General features: G+C 38.2%; 1 protein-coding gene across 1 annotated transcript; it reads left to right on the top strand.

Annotated features, from left to right (window-relative positions):
* The first annotated feature begins 1,316 nt into the window (after positions 1 to 1,316).
* On the top strand, positions 1,317 to 21,171 carry ATG4C (autophagy related 4C cysteine peptidase). Its single transcript, XM_056844065.1, has 10 exons — positions 1,317 to 1,444; positions 2,603 to 2,686; positions 4,442 to 4,675; positions 5,518 to 5,848; positions 9,027 to 9,097; positions 10,360 to 10,496; positions 12,789 to 12,867; positions 13,569 to 13,645; positions 17,444 to 17,563; positions 20,862 to 21,171. The coding sequence occupies exons 1-10, from the start codon at positions 1,369 to 1,371 to the stop codon at positions 21,030 to 21,032; spliced, it is 1,380 nt and encodes a 459-aa protein (XP_056700043.1). The 5' UTR covers positions 1,317 to 1,368; the 3' UTR covers positions 21,033 to 21,171.
* The last annotated feature ends 320 nt before the right edge of the window (positions 21,172 to 21,491 follow it).

Below are 21,491 nucleotides of genomic sequence, written 5' to 3'. Positions count from 1 at the left end.
TTGCCTTCCTCTGCACAGCAAGCCTGGTATTCCTTGGTGGTCTCCCATCCAAATACTAACCAGGGCTGACCCTGCTTAGCTTTTGAGATCTGACGAGATCAGGCTAGCTTGGGCCATCCAGGTTTAAATTGCGTTAGGAAAGGTACGGGCTGGATATTAGGGGAAAAAATTTTTTTACAGTAAGAATTGACAGTTGAATCAGCTACCTAGGAGGTGGTGGGTTCCCCTCACTGGCAGTCTTTAAGCAGAGATTGGACAAACACTTGTCAGGGATGCTCTACCTGATCCTGCATTAAACAGGGGGCATGGCCATCTCTGTGATTCTATGATCTTCTGCCCTTGCTCCAAACCAATGTACAGTAGGCCTTATATCTGACTGTGGTTCTGCAAACTACCATTCTGCAAACTACCCCCTCCCCTACTCTTTCTTTCTGAAGATGTGCAAATACACAGTGCAGTGTAATAAGGTTGCTGAAAATTGTATTTCTTTCTGTGCAGCATAGCTTACCTAATAGGTGTCAGTTGGGTAACAAAATTGCAGATAGGGCCTATGGAGAGACTCCTGTTTGCAGTGTTTGCTGAGTTTCCCCTGCAAAATATTTACAGAAGTACAAAGGGAAGCTAAGACTTAAGTTCTTCATATGATAATTGGAAATACTGCAATGCATTCTTTAAAAAATATAAATGATATTGTAATATAGCATATTCTAGTAGGTCTTTAAAGTAGCTCTTTACTGCAAATAACCGTTGTGTAAGAACAATCCATTGTTTAATAGAAGACTCAGTTTTAGTAATGATTTTATTTTTCTCCTTAAGCATATCCCTCTTCAGTATGCATCACAGATTCTTCCACTTAATACATTTTGGGTTGGGAGAGAACCCAACACTCTTAAATAGAGCATTAATATTTATGAGCCTTGAGTCCTGCTTCAGAACAGAGTAGACTTAATATAAAACTGTCCCTTTTACAGCAAATTAAATATTTTTCTCTACTTTCCAATTAGTGTTTAGGTATTCTCAGATGTACACCAATGTAGTCAGTGTACGCAAGAGAGTTTCCTGTGGCATACAGAGCAGTTGGAGGACATTATGTTTTATTTAGCTTTGCATGGTAATTTTACTGTTGTGTGTTTGGAATCAAATGTTTTTATTACTTATTCATAGAACTTACGATTGTGTTTCTGTGTGTAAGTGGAGGATTCTGGGATTTTATTGCTCTTCCTGGTCACAATAGGTTTAACTGTCTAATAGCACAAGCGGGCTTAGGTATGCCCTTCGTGCTCATGGTTGTGCTCATTCCTTTCCTTTTGCAGTAACGGCAATTAGTGTCTTTCAAGACCGTGATGGCTGTTCCTCTTGGATGTGAATATGGAGGCCACAGGGACAGATGAAGTAGAGAAAATAAAATCAAAATTTATGTCTGCATGGCACAATATGAAATACAGTAAGTGAAATATGAAATAGTGTTGCTTAATGAGAAATTAAATGACACAACATAACTTGGCTGTTGAAATCCATTTGTATATTGTTCTGAATGATCGAAGAAAGTTTGCTAACACGATTACTGCCAGTGCAAATGTAATGCCATACCATGGGGATGAGAAAAGGGAGGGAATTTATGCAGGAAAGGGAAGGAGTTGAATCCTGATTTTCTTTAAGGGCTAGTGTAAACCTAACACGCTGCTGTTGTTAATGCTAATCATTGTTTGTGGTCTTAACCTTGCTTAAATATCCAGCTGTACGGTCAGGGTTTCAGCTCATAGGAGGATGAATACAGCAAGATATCAGTGAACCTGCTTATGCTCTTGTAACCAGAGAAGCTGGATAGTCAGGAAAGTTGCTGTGGCCATGGTTGAGAGATTGGCTACATTATGTGTACATCAGCTGAAAAATGTTCCTTGCAAGAAAGTCTGCACCACTCTGGGCTCACGTCTCCTTTTCCCCTCAACCTGTTGTATGGGATCATTTGCACTGATGGTCAGCTTGTCTGCTGGGAAACTGGTGCCCCTCTGCCTCCTAGGAATGCAGCATAGGCACATGTGGCATGGCTCCTTTCGTGGGATTTAGGACAGGAAGAACTTCTTATGCAAGGGGAAATACTATGAGAAAAGAAAAAAAAATAGTTATATTCAGGATCATCATATAATGTTTTAAGGGAAAATAGTAACTGTTGACTGTCAGTTCTTAATGGGTAAAGATTTGGGGTTTTTAAAATGTTTTCACCAGAGTACTGTTCCTAGCATGTTTGCAAACTTTTGTCACTACTAGTTTTTAAAAGCACTTTCCAATGTCTCTCCAGAATGGTTTTTCACTATTTGCACTACGTTACATTGCAGTTATTCCTGCCTGGAAATGAATTCTTTTTTGCCTGATGTTTTAATTGCATAGTTATGGTGTCTTGAAATTGCAAAATGTCTTTAATTTGGATATACCAAAAATATTAAATAGCTTTAACACAGAAAGAACTTAATTCATGTCTGTATTGTTTATAGAGGTGGAATTTGTTTCTAATGAAACTTCCACTTTTTGTTTTCTTTTAAATTTCGTTAACAAAGCCTTCCAGGTATCTGAAATTGATCGCTGGCTTTTCCTGTCTTTTTAGGCTGGGTGTTGAAAACAAAAACTTACTTTAGCAGAAATTCTCCTGTCTTTTTGCTGGGAAAATGTTACCACTTCAAGACTGATGGTAGGTGGTACAAATATGTAATTCGTTCTAGGCCCAGTCTGGACCTGTTTTTTTGGATGTATTTAGTGTACTGGACCAACCATTTTTCACTTCGAGCACAATTCCTACCAGTGGGATGCCATAGGGCATAATGAGAAGGAATCTTCTAGCATAACAGTTCAGTTTTTCCCACTCTCATAGGCACTATACCAGGTCGGGGAATGGGAAGCCTGTGCTTACCTCATGTTTCCCTGTATAGCCCACCTTCTTAGTCAAGGAACTTGACAGGCATGGTGGGGGGCAATGTGGGAGATGCAGATAACTTCCCATTCCCACAACAGTCTGGAATATTGTGGGGATGTGGGGGGGGGCAAGGTTTTATTATACTCTTTCATATGCCTGTACATGCAGTCAGGACTTGGGCCAGTAGGATATAAATGCCTCCTGGGATAATGTTCTTGCATTACAAAACAAATCGGGGAAGGGATATCATATTCAGGATAATAGTTTGTAATATAGGTCGAGTATCCCTTATCCTTAGGGTTGCCAACTTCCAGGTACTAAGCTGGAGATCTCCTGCTATTACAACTGATCTCCAGCCAATAGAGATCAGTTCACCTGGAAAAAATGGCAGCTTTGGCAATTGGACTCTATGACATTGAAGTCCCTCCCCTCCCCAAACCCCGCCCTCCTCAAGCTCTTCCCCAAAAACCTCCCACTGGTGGTGAAGAGGGACCTGGCAACCCTACTTATCCGGACTGATCCGAAAACCGGACCTTTTTAGCTGGCATGCAGGCATTACTCATGCAGGGCCTTTGATGGTTCAGTGTACACAGAATTATTAAAAATATTGTTTAAAATTACATTCAGGATATTTTTATAAAGTATATATAAAGCATAAATTAATTTCGTGTTTAAACTTGGGTCCCATCCCCAAAATATCTCATTATGTATATGCAAAAATTCCAAAATATTCCAAAATACGGAAAGATCTGAAATACGGATCCACTTCTGGTCCCAAGCAGTCCAGATAAGGGATACTCAACCTGTATATGTTATACTTGGGGAAGGGAAATAATTCTGTTTTGTGAGAGAATAGTATCCAAAAGAGTAGCTGTTCCTGCTCATTATAAATTTGTTTTCTGCAAGTAGGATTTTATACAAAATGTCAGGACCTTAATTTATGCTACCAAAAAATGAACTACTGAATATTAACTTTCCTACTGACAGCTGCTAGCATTATCTTGTTCTCATGTAGCAAATACCTAAGTATTCTCACCCCAGTGTTTTGGATCTAGACTAAATTTTCCCTCAGTGGTATGGAACTTTCCTGTCACCCCCAGCCCACCGAGCTCTAAAAAGTGATGTTCCTGGGAGATCCTGAGGGAACGATGGGAAGGGGGATCTGCAGTAGGAAGGAAACTGCCCATTTATTCTGAATCCAAGCTAATGTTCATAAAATTACAGATTCCTCCATTTTTTAAAATCATTCATAGAAACATAGAACTGTAAGGGACCATTGGTTCTAGTCCAACCTTCTGGAGCAACAGAACACAATTGCACCATCCTCTGTATAGACAGCTCTTTAAATACTTGAAGATGGCTATCATATCAACTCTGTTGTCTCCTCTCCAGGCTAAACATACCCAGCTCCTTCAGCCTTTCTTCATAGGACTTGTTCTTTCTTGGTGCAAAGTATTGTTGTTTTTTCCATGTATTTTAGGGCAAATATTATGCTAGTTAGCTGTAATAATTATTTATTATGCTTCCTTGTAGAGCCAAGTGAACTATCTCCAAATGGATCAAGTTATGATATTAATGATGAAGTAATATCTAGAAATGTTGAGGAGTTCCGCAAAGACTTTATTTCTAGAATATGGCTGACATACAGAGAAGAATTTCCTCAGATCAAGGGCTCAGCGCTAACAACAGACTGTGGCTGGGGTTGTACCCTCAGGACTGGCCAGATGCTTCTAGCACAAGGACTTATTATTCACTTTCTTGGCAGAGGCAAGTTCCCAAGTTTCTCTGGATCAGATTTATTTAGCTTTTAAGTTGGAGGACTTTTGGAAGAATCACAAGATTGAGCAGTAGATGTTTCTACTGCTTTCTTCTAAATATGTGGCAGTAGTAGTGCACATCAACCATGCAAGTTATGGGGAAATACCCATTTAAACTCTAACTAGGTGATAATTAGGAGCCCCGTGGCGCAGAGTGTTAAGCTGCAGTACTGCAGTCAAAAGATCTGCTCACGACCTGAGTTCGATCCCGACGGAAGTCGGTTTCAGGTAGACGGCTCAAGGTTGACTCAGCCTTCCATCCTTCCGAGGTCGGTGAAATGAGTACCCAGCTTGCTGGGGGTAAAGGGAAGATGACTGGGGAAGGCACTGGCAAACCACCCCGCAAACAAAGTCTGCCTAGTAAACGTCGGGATGTGACGTCACCCCATGGGTCAGGAATGACCCGGTGCTTGCACAGGGGACCTTTACCTTTACCTTTTTTAGGTGATAATTGCCAAATTACTTGGTAAAAGGTTGAAAACACTTCACTGGCATCATTCATAGATTCTGTTTTCAGTAAAAGAATGTTCTGGGCTGTAATTGCTTTACTGTAAAACCATTGACTCACAATTTCTGATTCTGACAATCTGTAATAAACTTGCTAGCACAAACTTGCTTATCTGTAGTATTTAGCTGAGAAACTTATAAACTTGTGCTTTTTTACTTTCTTCAACTATAACCAGTGCTAGTTATGGATTATTTTAAAATATGGTTCTTTGAGTTAATATTTTGATCATAAGAGAAAGTTCTGAGCAAAAAGAGATGTGTAATGTGTTTGAAATGCTGTTACAGACTGGACCTGGCCAGATGCATTGGCCATTGAAAACTTAGATTCTGAATCATGGACCAGCAATACAGTAAAAAAGCTTACTTCATCACTTGAAGCATCATTTACAAGGGAGAGAGAATGCAAGAACCAGTCAATACCTCACAAAAAAGTTCCAAAAGAGGTTTGGGGGCACAGAGAAATGACAGATGAACACTGCCACCGAAAAATAATCTCTTGGTTTGGTGATTTCGCACTTGCAAATTTTGGCTTGCATCGGCTGATAGAATATGGAAACAAATCTGGAAAAACAGCAGGAGATTGGTACGGGCCAGCTGTTGTAGCTCATCTTTTAAGGTAAAAAGCTCTAAACTAACTTTCACCATTTCATCAGAATGGGTGCAGAGGAAGGGTATTTTAGGACTGTCTTGGAAGTTTTAAGTTAATTGCAAAGTATCTCTTTAATCTTTCACAGTAAAAAAATTCCCCCCCAAAATACCAGCTTTAAGTACACACTAATGGAGTCTGAAGTTGATGAGAGTGAGAGGCAAAGAGACTTTGGGGTTGTAGTGGATAGCTCAGTGAAAACATCAACCCAGTGTGTTGCTGCAGTGAAAAAAAGGCAAACTCTATGCTGGTGATTATTAGGAAAGGGATTATATTCAAGATATACTGGGCACCACAGCAACTCTTTAGCAAAGGATTGAGTAAAGTGTCTAATGGTTGGTGTTGTAACTCACCGAACACGTCCCTTTGACATATGTTTTGGGGATGTCCAGTCATTCAGTTTTTCTAGGAAGAAGTTACTACTCATATCAGTTTTGTATTAGAATGTTCATTGATCTTTGAGGATATCTTGGTACTTTTAAACTATTTGCCTGCCTCTTGGAGGCTAACTGATGGTCAACAAAAATGGACCCTCCATGCTCTTACTACAGCTGAAAGACTTATAATACAACTTTGGAAAGATAAAAGCTCACCTCTGGTAAATCAATGAACTGAGGACCTTAGAACTCTGTCAGTATTTAAACGCATGGCAATTGTTCATGCACTTGTTTTTAGATTTGGAAACCACTGTTTATATTTTTGTATATTAAGTTTTTTCTTTGTTTTTTCTGTTCTTTTTTTGAAAGGAAATAAAAAGAGAGAAAAATCTAAAAAAAGACTGAAAATAAAACAGCCAATATTATAATGCCCTTGTATAGTTGATGCAGCCTGATTTGGGCTATTGCATACAGTTCTATTGCGTATTTCAAAAAGGACATTGCAGAGATGGAAAAAGTACAGAAGAGGGCAACCAAGTTGATTAAGGGGTCCCTTTCCTATTTTAGAAAAGGGACCACTGAGGTGGGACATGATGGAGGTTTATAGAATTATTCATGGGTAGAAAAAGTGGACAGAGGTAACTTTTTCAGCTTCTCCCAAAGAACTTGAGGGCATCCAATGAAGTTGATGGGTGGTAGATTCAAGACAGACAAAAGGAAATACTTTTTTACTCAATGAGTAATTAAAATATGGAACCCATCACCAGAGGATGTGGTGATGGCCACAGGCATAGGCAGCTTTAAAAGGGCACTTTAAAAGACATATTAATGGAGAATAAGTCTACCAATGGTTACTAGCCATGGTGACTAAAGGGAACCTCCTCATTCAGAGGCAGTAAACCTCTGAATACCAGTGCTAGGAGACAACATCAGGCAGAGGCCTCAGCCTGTATGCATTGTTGTTGGCCCTCCAGAGTAACTGGTTGGTCACTGTGTGAGACAAGATGATGGAATAGATGGACCATTGGTCTGATCCATCAAGGCTGTTCTTATACTGTTAGTATATACTTGTCATTAGTGATCCAAGTGAGTGTTCCACAAACAGGAAATAGCAGTAAAGATCTGATGTATAAGTTGTACTCATGTTTCTTTAATTTTTGGATATTGGCCATTCTGGGCAGCGAAGGTGTGAAGATCCATTCCAGACCTAATGAAATGTTCTAAAAACTAACAACTCTTTTAACCTTGAAACACGCATAACATTATAGACCTTTTTTAATACTGTAACCTGGGGGCTGTAATGTACTGATAGTGTAATGAACTGTCAGAGTTTAAAATTGATGTTTTCAGCATTTCTTTTCACACATCAAATTCTTGTGAAATTATAAGTGTATGGGACTATTAATATTATAATTACATCATAGTAAAAGTAAAGGGTCTGTGACATTCAGTCTGGATTTAAAAAAAGAAACTCAAAGTCAGATTTCTCTGTACGGTGTGCCTTTATGTGCCATTTCTTTGGACACCATTGATTTTGTATTTTTACAGTCTTATGTTCTAGGTGGGTCCCAATATGGTCGTAAATTGATTCATTAAGCCTTCTAAGCACAAGAGGTCAAAGTGCAGATGTAAATTTTTTACATTTATATAGATGCAGGATTTGTGTGGTGCTTGTATAGCAAGAATATTCACCTTGAATGAGACTTTAGGGAAATAATATATTCTTTGAGAGGTTACGGTTATTTATGTATCTAGCAGTAAATAATCAAATGTATTACTGAAATTATCATATAAAATTTGCGAACATTTTTTGAACAATTTTTCTTTCTTATTTCAGAACAGAGGGTTAGGGTCAGGATACGGAGGCTCACTTTACATGTTTTTGTGAACAGGTTCCAAAAAATATTCGGTGTTTATTTTCTAATACTATGGCAGAATAATCTAGTTATTCTTTTGCAGTATTTAAAATATAGCTTTATAAACATTGTCTATGATTCGTCAGACTGTTCATTCAAATTGTCTTTGAAATATAGCAGCCTCTGAGATCAGGTTTCATGCAAACACTTGTTTTGTGTCTCGATCTTAGGCTAAGGGCTGCTTCCTACAATATGATTTCCTGTATAGATTACATTTCTTTGGGGGACTGCTACATGTTTACTGTAAAATGACTCAGATGTGCATGTATCTATTCTTGCCACTAGTACATACACTGGGCTATCATTGACGGCAGATTCTGTGTATTCGCTGGGTGTTCTGTGACCCATTACCTGTGTGTTTTCAATGTGGAAATGTGATCTATGAAACTACATTCTCTCTTGCTCACACTCAGACTTTTTTCAACGTGTCTCTTTTTTGTTAGTAAAATAAATCAAAACTGTTTTAATTGGTGGTGTCTCTTTGAAGATTAGGAAACCTTGAAAATTACCCTTCTGCCTGCCAGGTCTTTGAAAAGAATGCAGTACAGCTATGTGTAAAAAAAAAAAAAAAAAACATGGCCAGAGGTTTATAGCAGTAGTAAAGCAGTTGTTCTTTTTAATTTAATAGTTTTGTTGTTTTCCTATTTGACAAGTAAATTTGTTTACCCCGTTCTGCTGCTAATGGATGATTTTTCTTGTTCATCTTTTTGACAGACAGGTTGAAGTTGTGCTTTTCGAACCCTGTTTCTTGGATAGCCCATTGCTTTACAATGGTTCACTTGATTATTGTGTCCTAGATAGCTTTAGTTCTGTGCAGAGTTTAACCTAAAATACAACTGTTTTGTTTATGTACAGAAAAGCTGTTGAAGACTCAAGAGACCCTGAGTTACAAGGAATTACAGTGTATGTTGCTCAAGACTGCACAGGTAAGTAAGATGATAAAAGAGTGCAGCACTCTGGACTCATCTTCAAAGCACGTAACCTAAAGCATTGTAGCTAAGAAGATGAAGAGTAACATGGTAATGTGGGATTCAATTTAAATTATTAGGCCCTTGAGGCCGAAATGTTTTTTTGTTGTTGTTGTTTTATGCTGAGTGCCGACCTACACTGATGATTCTGCATAAATCATAACCTGGAATATAGCAAGTATTATTTATCAAAGGAACTGTATGGACTTTATTTGAATAATGTTTGTAAAATATATCTAAAAGATCATCATGGGTGTCTTTTAATCTCCAATTTGCTCAGCACATGGTTTGCTTCAGTAGCATCTGCCGTTAGCTGTTGTGGACTTATTCTTCTCTTCTACCCCACACAAACCATTTTGTGAAGTATTAAATTTTTTTGTACAGCCAATACTTAGTAATTAAAGGTATACTCGTTAAGAAAAAAATCTCTGTTCCTGCAATATTAGATCAAAGGGAAAATTTAATTTCTTTCTGCCCTGGAGCAGTAATGTATGTGGTCACTTTACATAGAATACTCAGTATATATCAGGCAATAAAGCAGTATCATTGAAAGAATCCTTTCCTTAGATAAATGGCAACATAAATTGTTCTGATCATCTGTTGCTTTCAAGCAATCCGGGATACTAATGCTTTGTTAGTGTATAACAAGGACACTTGATAAAGAGAGAATGCAATATATTGTAACTGCGTGGCTGTGCAATATTCTGCTCCCAGGTATCTCTGCAGTTTGCCATAGCTCAGCTGCTTGCTTTGATGCATGATGTTCTAGTGAGTGCAGGAAGCACAGATGGAAGCAGGATTGACTCAGTGGACCCATTTTGTCAATCACCCCAGGACTGTAATCCATCCTTTGGAGACAGCACATAGGTGGACCACATCCCACAGTGCCACAGCTGGGCATGGAATGTTCCTGTTCTAGCAAACCAGGGGATGTATGCCTTGTTTGTCAACTTGATGACAATGCAGCTGTTGTCCTGCAGACCTGCAATTACTGGTAATGCCTTCATGGGTTTCAGGGCCCCTGTGTGCCATTGCATGTATAGACATGAACAGCTCACTGATCTGCAGCAGGAAGGCATAGGGATCAGTAGAGCATGATCATAACGAATTTTATATACCTTACTTAAAATTAGCAGAGTACCTTTCATAGATATTGATTAGTTTGTGTTTGTTGATACACTTCCACGTACAATCTTGATTATTCTTGTCTGCCTTTCAAGTTTACAAGTCTGATGTTATTGAGAAACAGTGCTGTTTTGTGGATCCTCAAAAAACGGATACCAAAGCTGTAATTATATTAATTCCTGTGAGACTTGGTGGCGAAAGAACCAACATGGAATATCTAGAGTTTGTGAAGGTATGAAATAAGTTCAGTCACTTTTCAGAAAGTTATACTAGATCGTAAGAAAGGACACTTAAGGAACGTAATCTTCACTCTATTAAATATATTAAATGTATTTATGACTTTACAGATGTAGATCATAAAGTTTGACTTCCAAAATTTGAAATTTCCGTTCTCTGCAATTATGTCTGAATACTGATACTCAGTGTTAAAGCCAGTTGTAACTATTCCCGTCCCAAGTGGCTGCCAGTGAGGTCTCTGATGCAGTAATTCCAGATATTGATTGATCTCGTTTCACCTGTATTGGTGTTTTCTTCAGTGAAATTCCCCATGTGACGTTTGTTTTTAAAATGTAACCAAAGAACTTCATCTACTTCACTTAACATAAACACCACTAATCAGCTGCTTAACAAAGTCTCCCCTTTTTCTCTTGGAGCGCCATTGGTGGTTACTTTTGGGCTCATGCCTCAGTATATTGCTTGGTTTTTTAAATTTTTGTTTTAACAACTTGCTTTTTTTTTATACCCATGTTGTCATTTTCTCACTATATAGTATCTTGGTAGTTACGATAATGCAGTTTAGAGATATGCAATTCTTACATATACTGCAGAAGCAACATACTTTAAAAATGCTATCATTGTAAGAATTGTTCACTCTTAGTATGTATTTGAAGGGCTTGTCATATAGAATTGAAGGGCTGTCATATCGAATGCAGAGTTATTTTCTGTTGCCCCAGAAGGTCGGACCAGAACCAACGGGGTGAAATTAAATCAAAAGAGTTTTCGGCTAAACATTAGGACGAACTTCCTGACTGTTCCTCAGTGGAACAGGCTTTCTCAGGAGATGGCAGACTATCCTTCTTTGGAGGTTTTTAGGCAGAGACTAGATGGCCATCTTACAGCAATGCTGATTCTGTGATAATAATAGGAAGCATAGGAAGGCAGATCATAATAGGGAGCATAGGAAGGGGTGCAACAGTGCTTGGCTCTAGTGGCCCTTTCTTACATGTCCGGGGTAATGCCAATCACCACTTTGGGATCAGGAAGTAACTTTCTTCCAGGTCAGATTGGCCAGGGATCCTGGAGGATTTTTTTGCCATCTTCTGGGCATGGAATTGGGGGAAGGTAGTTGTGCATTTTCTGCATTGTGCAGGAAGTTGGACTAGATGACCTTGGAGGTCCCTTCCAACTCATATTCTTCTATGATTTTCTATTACACTATTTAAGAGTTCATTGTTGTCAATGTCAGAAGGGTAATGACATCCGAATATGCATCAAATCCTATTAGGACCATATGAGACTTTTTTTCTTTCCAATACACTTTATTTTGTTTACTACAAAATCTTTTTCAACAATATTTTAAATAATAACTTTGATTGCAATAAAGATGCTTATTGATGGACTGATAGCATGAATTCATCAGTGTACCATGCAAATACCTATATTTATACACTCTGTAGAGAACTTGAATGTAAATATGGGTCAATAGGATCAGATAGCAACCAATGTTAGTATAATGTATGGTACCTATATATGTATTTTATATCTCAGGGAGGTCATCATATTCTCTCTTTGGAAACTAACTAGTAAGTTTTGTTAACTTAATTGGTTTAAAATTAACATTCTCTGGTTGTGTTTAGTCTTTAGCAGTCGTGATAATGCAACTTCTAATATTCTTTTTCAATTAAAGTTGTTAGTTGGAAGTAGTGAAATATTCCAACTGAAATGCCAGTATTACTGTTTTTACTTGCTGAAGTTTTTGTTACAATTTTGTTATGTCCAGTGCCTGTAAAACAGAGAGCGTATGCTGTCTATAAGAAGCTGCTAGTGCTTCATAAGCAGATAACAATTAATGGATTGATGTAAGGTAGCAGTATAACAATTGTGGGATCAATATACTTGCCTACCTTTTCCCTGAGTAAATGAAATAACCGCAGGGAATAAAGGGCAAGAAAGGGAATATCAAGAACTGGATTTGAAAACAGATGCTAGATTTGTGACCCGTAAGCAATATATATGAACACCCCGTTTCTTAATAAAGTTAATGGAAACCTCAGCATAGCTCTAAAGTTTGCTTGTCCCAGCACCAGCAAATTTACGTTGCTCTTAGAATCGAGTACACCTAAAAAGCCATTTTTGGGTAGAATACTGCCTTTCACTTTTCCTCAGTGGCTGTGATCTAGAAACCCATGAATGCAGCGTGTACAGTTTTCAACTTGGCCCATAAGGGCCAAGGTTGCTGTGCTGTAATCCTACAACTATTTTCTATGGAGTCTTAAATCTGTATTATTTATTATTGTGATGACAGGGAATTTTGAGTCTTGAGTACTGCATCGGTATTATTGGCGGCAAACCTAAGCAGTCATACTACTTTGCCGGATTTCAAGGTTAGTATTTTAATAAGATATGTCTCTTTCAGTGCAAGATCTCCCCCCTTCGTCCCCCCTCCCACCAAACTTGGAAGTTAATATAAGACCAGTAGGAAATAGAATGATTAAAATAGTAAAATGAGTACTTTATTAATTTATCAGAGTCTCCAAAGTCCAGTCATTTGTCACTTGCCCCGTGTGGTAATTGGATTCTGTAAAATGTACATTTAATTTTCTTTGTTGCACAAACAAGGCATCATTTATCTGTTTCATCAACCTCTGAGAGCCTTTTGCTGTTTCCAACCTGGCAGTTCTTAGTTATATATTTACACTTTAGTAGTTTTAAGTGGTGCAAGTTGATGACCAAATGACAAGCAAATATGTTCTTCCTGTCATGATGAGGAAGTGCGATGCATTTTTCATATGCAAACTCCAGGAATATAATTGCGTGTTTGTAAAAGTAATTTTATCTCCAAAAATTAAATGACAGTTTCATCACTTTATCAAAATTCTGCTTCTACAAGCATATTTGATTATGCAAAAGTTAATCTGTCCTGCAAAAATGTATGCTTCAGTCAATGAATATCAGCTTGGCAGGCAGTTACTTGCTAGGGGTTTCTCCCCCCCCTCCCCCAACTGTTCTGCATAGAAATTGGATTGTAAGCTGTGTAATAATAAGGTGTTTTTTGAATTACTTGTCTTTTGTTTTGTCCTTGTAGATGACAGTTTGATTTACATGGATCCTCATTACTGCCAGTCTTTTGTAGATGTCAGCGTAAAGGATTTCCCCCTTGAGGTAGGATGGATAAAGAGTGAGCACTATTTGCTTCATATATGAACCAAACTCTAATTACTTAGATCTTCTTTTGTTGTTCTTGGTGTTAGGGGAAAAAATGAATCCATGTGAAATATTTTTTGTTGGATGTTGATAGTTTTATTTGCAATGGAATGTACATCCAAAGGCCTACTTTGTGTATGTAATTTTTTTCCTTGAGGGAGCCAAAGCCTGGCTTAAGTGGAGCTTCCACCACAAATACCACACCCTCAATATTTCTCAACCGCTTCATACACAATACTTACACATAAGGTTTTTCAAGCTTTACATTTCTAACAATGCTGTTGTCTGTGAGAGAGTTCTGTCAAGTGTGTGTGTGTGTGTGTATGTGTGTGTTTTGGGGTTGTCTTGCCAGATGCACAATACTCTTGTCCAGTCTAGTTACTTGAGGTGCAAAGATACTTCCAATAAAGTGCTGATTTCCACCAATAAACTTGGAGCCAGGACTTTAATGGAGACGGTACTGAAAGCATTGGTACAGTGTGTTTACTGTGCATTGTACAAAAGTGTGCAGTTTTGAGTTCATGATTTGCCTCATTTTGGCTAAGTCTGAGGCATGACACCAGTCAACAGTACCTTCTACACAAGTCAGTTTCAGAGGGAAAACATGTTGGTCTGCAGTAGAACAGGTAGATTCGAGTCCTAGACCACCTTGGAGACCCACTCGATTTTCAGGATATGTGTTTTGAGAGTTAAAACTCCTTTTGTCACATACCAGAGAGCTTTGACTCTTGAACGCTTATACCCTGAAAAGCTTGTTGATCTCCAAGGTGCTAATGGACTCCAATCTAACCGTTATCTACAAGCAAGTTTAGTGTGCAGCTGTTCAGGGGAATGTATATGGTCCATTGTCAGGGTAAGTGCTACAGTCTTGCTGCTCCTAGCTAAACAGTTGAACATGGCAGAGTGGTGGGAGAAAATAAAATGTAAAAGAGAAACTGCTTCCATATTTACTGTCACCAAGAACCACTTTTTAAAGTATCCCAGTCCACACATTATCTGGGCTGTCATTTCTAATTCAAGTTACTCTCTTGGTTGCAGAGACCAGTTTGAAAACTCTTGTGTGAGTTATGCATGGCCATAATGATATGTTAATAATAAGACCCCCCCCCCCCGGATGTTGTATTTTAAAAGCTTCTGACTTTTAAGTCCATTTAATAATGCATTGTGGTTCTGAATTTCTGAAACAAGCTATAATGGAGGTCTTGGTTGCTTTTACAAGCTGCAAGCCTCATCTGTTCAGCCTAAACATCCCTTACCTGTACACCGGCTCCTACTACATCTGAATGACATGTTTATTGGGTATGTCTAATAATAATTTTCCCTTTTCTAAAAGTTTCAGAAACAAACTGAAATGTCTTTCTTCTGTGGGTTAGATTTATCTATAGCTTATGTTTTCAACATCGATAAACTATCCTTGCTAATCTGAAAACCAGTCCATTCTATGGTCAGCTTCTGTTTATTTGAAAGAATCTACCTGCTTCTCTCTGTATGTAGAATGTATTTCTAAAAGCTGAAAAATCTCAATTCTTTGTGCAAAAATTGTGTCTGGTATAATGTCCAAAATGGCTTAAAACATTCTAGAAAACTGTTCAAAACATGCAACATAGCCCACATACCAAAACACCTGCTAAACACTAAACCATGGGAGGGTGGGTAGGGGAAACAAGGAGCCAACCACTCTCTGCCAAAGGAGGGTGGGCTGGAGTAAAGCACACCAGCCCCTCGTGAAATCCCCACCGTCCATTCACCACCCCCAGGCACTGTATTGGCCACCTGAATCACAACGGAGCTGAGCGGCACACACCCCAGCCCACAGAGGATCAGAAATGGAAATCCCTTCCTTCTCCTTCTTCCCTGGGGCCGCAAAGGTGGCCCCAGGTAAGTCCAGGACCATTGCCTCTGGAGAACCTATGCATGTTGGAGCTAAGACTCTGGAGAACCAACACCTGTCAAAGCAGAAAATATCGATCTTGATAAACCCGTGGTCTGACTCAGTATAAAACAGCTTTATGTCTGATTGTGTATATACTTAAATTACAAAGCTATGAGCAACTGTGGGCTCACCCGGCAGCTCACGTAATGCAATAAAATATTAAGACATGATTTTAAGACATATATGGTCTTGTGATTAGTTTCGATATAAAATAACATCAGGATTACGGAAACAAGATGCTAGGTGATTCTTACCAGATTTTCACATATTTTTTTTACAACTTTTTAAACGTGAATATTCTAAAAAAATCTATTGGGGCTGCCAAATTGCTTCTGGGTAGAATGGAAAATGCTCGTTTTTACTGTTTAAAGCTCTTAAATGGGACCAAGTACTGCAGGATCACACTGCCTGCCTGCAATATATGTTTGCGCACCAGCTACAATTGCATGGTGACATGGATGGCAATCAGGCACAGACAGAGCTTTTGCAATACTGGCACTGCACATTGGAGCAGATTCTCCCAGCAGAGGTTACCCAGTGCCCAGCTTCTTATCTTTATGAGTTGGGTGAAAATAATTTTATTTGCCTGGGTTTTATTTTTTTAGTATGCTTTATAAGGGCCCTTTTAAAGACAGAGAAATGGTTTAATGGTTCTCTATATATGTTTTTATTGCTCCCTAAATGTGTAATGCTGCTTTTATCATACACTTGCTGGTTTACCAAGGTTTTAATGTCTCTATTGATTTAATTATTTTACTGAGTTTTAATAATCTTCTGTGAGCTGCTTAGAGCTTGACCGTTTTACCAAGGTTTTAATGTCTCTATTGGTTTAATTATTTTACTGATTTTTTTAAAAATAAATTTCTGCTTTGAGCTGCTTAGTGGCTAATAAATATTGCTTATATTTAGCCTTCGTAACATTGAAAGGGAAAGGTATCCCCCATGTAAAGACTGTATGACGCAAAATGGATAATACCATGCCGTTCTTAAAAGCTTTCGGGGGGAAATTGCAAAACAATAAGGTGGCATTAGAAATAGCTTGCTCCGCCAGGGAACTTTTGGTGCTGGTTGTTGCTTCTGAAGAAGCAGCTGGGTCTTAAAACTGTCCTTTTTGTTTATGGAGAGGGAAAAGGTAGTCATTGAATGCCTTGCGCCAGAAATATCACTTCATATCCTTCACTGCTCCCTCAGCCTAGCATGAATTTTTCAGACTGAGATGTTGGAAGAAAAAAAAACACTGCTTAGAATTATGATGAGGGTAAAATAAATTGGGTAAAAACCCTGGATCTGATCCAAAGGTTGTAAGGGACTTTTTTCAGTTAATCCCTGCCCCCCCTTCCACTGAGCTCCCAAAGTGTTGCTCTGTTGGGATGGGTTCCTCAGGAGTAGGGAATGGTTGTTCAATGAAAACTGCACTCCTACTCCTTTTTTTCCTTGTGGAAAACTTTGACTCGAACCCATCAACATATCTATTTCCTCACAATACTGGCATTATGTTACCCTAGGTTCATTGGAATACCTGATTATAATTATTTACTTGGGATTGACTGAAATTATGAGGATCTATAGGATTATTATACTAGAATTATTACTTTGCTTCTAGGATTGATTTGAAATTAATACTTTCAGTGGCTGACTTTGGCTCCCATAGATTTTATCCCCTGAAGTAGTGGGGTTTTTTTAATTTTATCTCCTGAAGTAGTTTTTTAAATCAAGTTGGATAACCTTTGATTATATTATCTGTTAAAGGCATAAACAAAGGCTACGTTATGGATGGAATTGTCTACTAACTGTTTATTTTGTTTGTTTCTTCCAAACTGCAGTCATTTCACTGTCCTTCGCCCAAAAAGATGTCTTTTAAGAAAATGGATCCTAGCTGCACAATAGGGTTATATTGTCAAAATGTGCAAGACTTTGAGAGGGCTTCTGAAGAAATAACGAAGGTGAGTGTCCACATGGCGAGAAGGATGTTTAATGGGGAGTTCTTGTTTTGCAGCCTTTTTATGTAGATTTCTGTTTTGGTTTTGGCCAAATAGGCCAGTTCCTCTGCAGTTTTCTTTTGTTTCATAAAATAAAATAATTTGTGAAATATATATATAGAAAAACGTTTGAAGTTGCTAGCACGGTAACAAAAGAAACACTGTTTATGCTGCAAATATATAAATACTCATTATTGGAGAAAATTGCCTCTTTGCATTTGAAACCAAGCTGTATCATAATTAAGTAGGAAAGGAAAGTTACTGGCCAATTTTTATTTGGCTTACACTAATGCAAATGACTTTATCAAAGTGTATTGTTGAAATTAAATTGTCTCTGAGAGTAGATGTACCGGTATTTTTTTAAAAAATATTAGGTATGCACAAACCAAGTAAAGGATCACCCCACTAGGTGGCAGCATTTAAACAAAAATATTTCTGTAGAAAAGTCCTCTTTCCAAGTACAACCTCCAGAAGAATGTTTAAAAGGCAATCAATTCTTTGGGGATGATTTTAAATGGTAATATTAAATCAAACTAAATTGTGCATTATTACTTGTTAGCATAAGTGTGTATTTGTTAAATTTACAGATAAAATATTATTACTGTGTTTTAGCACCATTTAAAATCGCTAAGGAATTGCCTCCTAGATCCAAGTAAACAGGTTAGTTAGTGGCATTTAAACTGGATAAGGGAAAAGGAAATTAAAAAAAGTTACATTTAATGCATGGAAAATGAGTAGCAGCTCTGCTCCTCATTTTCTTCACCCTTCCTTTCCCCTTCTTTGCTCATGTTTCCCCCCATCTTTTCTTTTTAACCAATTCAAAATAAAGATTTACCTTGCTTTAAAACAGTATAGGCATCTAACTTCTGATTAGGCATGGCTTCTCTCTGATGTCATAGCAGAAGGCATACATTGTATAAGTCCGAATGACACACGCAGCTGCCAAGAACTTATAACGGAACATCTAAGAAGAATTGCTGTCCATCCCAGCTTATTTTTTTATATATTTTTGTAATTGAAATCTAACTTTTAAATAATTCAGGAATGTTAGGGACTTAAGTAGCAACACATATTGTCCCGCATTGAAATATAATGTGGAATCATCTGCAGTAGTAATAATAATAATAATACTTAGCGCTGAAATAGTGCTTATTGGAAGTGCTGAGACTGAGGGGAGCGGCTAAACTAAGGCTATATAGTACATGGATGAGGTTAGACTTCAGGACCTTCCTGGTGTGTGATTCACGCTCAGCCATTATACTGCACCAGTTCCCATGGCTGTACGAGGGAGAACTCTGCAGAATACAGCAGTAATCAAAAGTGCCTTTCCTAAAAACAGTTTATTCTAGCTCCTGTGTTGCATTTTGAGTGTGTGTGTGTATGCTTTCACAAGAATCATTCCAAATGCATCCTTTTGGAGACACATAGTACTGTAAACAAGCCTTGAATCTGTGATAGGGAATCCTTTCTGGGGGGGTTAGGGAATCCTGTGTTTAGACTTATTTAGTTAATTTTATTTAAAACATTTGTATGCCTTCTTTCCACCCAAGGCAGAGAATGTCAGGACATTAAAAAGTGTTTAATATGGAAAATAGCAGTGAAAAGAATTTCATTTCCTTTGAAATGGTAGCAGTCATATGCATATACATACATGAGTTCATGGTGGAAGCATCTGGGGTGAAATGTGCTATCAGTTTCATTTTTAAGAAACAGGTTGGATTCTGCAGTTTTATTTCCTCAGGTGCAAGGGCTGGCAGTTTTTGTTCATTCTCATGTGAACTCGGTGCTGTCCCTGGGGGATCTTGAACACCAGGGTAGCATTTTAGGGTGTCAGGCAGGACTTACAGCAGGATGGGGGAGGTGGGGAAGTTGTGGTCTCTGAACCACTCTCTGCTGGCAGATTATTCTATCCAGTCTGAAGTTTTTTTTAGCTCTCGTGGTTGTTAAGAAAAAAGAACTGGAACAATATGAGAAGTGTCTGAAGAAGGCTTACAAGCAGAGAACGGTTAAGGAGGGCTCCTATTCAGACTTTCAGTGCCCTGTGCATCTTTCAAATCACATTTCTGTGCATTAACTCTTGAGTAACATACACTTGAAAAGAAAAAAAGTTCAATTTCAAATACCTTTATTGGCATAGTACAATTTACAGTAGAAAAAAAGTTGATATAATCACATTCTTCTGACCTGTGTCTACTGTACTGAGATCAAGTGTAGCACTGCAACTGCTATAGTCACATGTATTGTCCTTGCAAACATCCATTTATATATTCTTGTACAACTGAAAAGAATGCATCAAATTCACCAGGCAGTGGTGAACCATTTTTAATGATCAGTGGTGGTGGCTGTCATTTTGCAAGACACCTGTCAATTAGCAGGAGGAGTAGACTTGCCAGCTAATTTCACAGGCTACCAAACAGCCATCAGAGTGCTGTGAACTTCTGTTATTGATGTGGGTTGAATTGATCCAATAGCCAAACGATATAAGGCTCAATCTAACGACCTTGTCCCTTGAGATCCATTGCTCGGTAACCCTCCTTCCTAAAATTTTCCCTACTAAATGATTCCTCTTTTGTCTTCCCTGACAACTGATTGTGTTTCAGTTCTCCTTGCCCTTCTCTTTCCTAGTTCCATCAGAAGGCGGTAATTAAAATAGGCTAGAATAAAGTGTAAAACTGCAGAGTATAGTAAAAATTGTGGAACGTGACTGCAAGTCTGATTTTTTTAAGTAGCTGCTGCAGTTAAAACTATTTTTTGTTCATACACTTTAGCTGTGGACTAATATAGTTTTATAATATGACGCTGTAATCATATATGTATTGTTGCAGGTTAAAAGTAAAGTGTAATAGCCCAGAGAGCTGGTAGAGCACAGCTGCTAAGAGAATGTCAGATAGTGAGAATGTCAGATAGTGAGTCCCAGATTAAAAGCTCAGTAGGCTTTGGATGTTATGAAGAACCAGTTGGGGAGTATGTATGCGTACTGCTGGTTCAATGTCTGAAGTGGTAAACTGCATGTTGTCACTGCAGAAATGTGGGGGTTGCACTTGCTAGATCGGTAAATGCACCTCTCTTCTGGGTAGATGTATGATTTGCAGTATTGAGAAGCACACCGGAAGCTTGAAAAGAAGGTGCCTTCAGATGATTCATGCATTCAACATGCAGTGTCTTCCATCTAACGTTAAAAAGTGAATGCTCTGTTCACAAGATTACAGCGATTTGAGTCTTCCAATCAGTGTTTTCTTTCTGATACTGTCTTTTACTATAGATTCTGAAATCCTCTTCTAAGGAGAAATATCCCTTGTTTACCTTTGTAAATGGACATTCTAGAGACTATGATTTCGTGATGAGTCCAGTCCGGGAAGAGAGAACCTTTTTCTCTGAGGAGGAAAATAAAAAACTGAAACGTTTTAGTGCTGAAGATTTTGTCTTGCTGTGAGAACATTTTACACTAGAGTATTGGCAGCTTTCCAGGAGAACATTGACCCTTTGGACAAACATGGACAAACAGCACTGAACATGGTATATATATTTTTTTGAAGTTTTAAAGTTTGTTATGTAGCTGTAGTCTTGAAGAGCCCTTTATAAATGTATAAAATGAATTATTTTCTTTGATGGTAGATGAATACTGTATAATGAAACATTCTGGTAAAGACCGATGATATTGTACCAATCCAGGTATGGTAAAGTGTTAGATGTTGTGCCAGGCTTGCTCATTGAGGTGCTTTGCACTGTTCTATGTATCCTCTAGCTATTCCAGGTTCATTTCAGTTCTTGACAACAGCCAGAACACACAACTGTTGATTCATTTCATTTAGGCTAATTTATTTGTGACACTCCATTCGGGAAAGTGTGCATTTCTCGAAGTATCGTAGGAAAGCTTGATTCAGCTGGCCAA

Source organism: Euleptes europaea, chromosome 2 (assembly GCF_029931775.1).
Source record: "Euleptes europaea isolate rEulEur1 chromosome 2, rEulEur1.hap1, whole genome shotgun sequence".
Lineage (NCBI taxonomy): Eukaryota > Metazoa > Chordata > Lepidosauria > Squamata > Sphaerodactylidae > Euleptes > Euleptes europaea.
The sequence above is the reverse complement of the archived record's forward strand: the minus strand, read 5'-3'. Positions and strand labels throughout refer to the sequence as shown.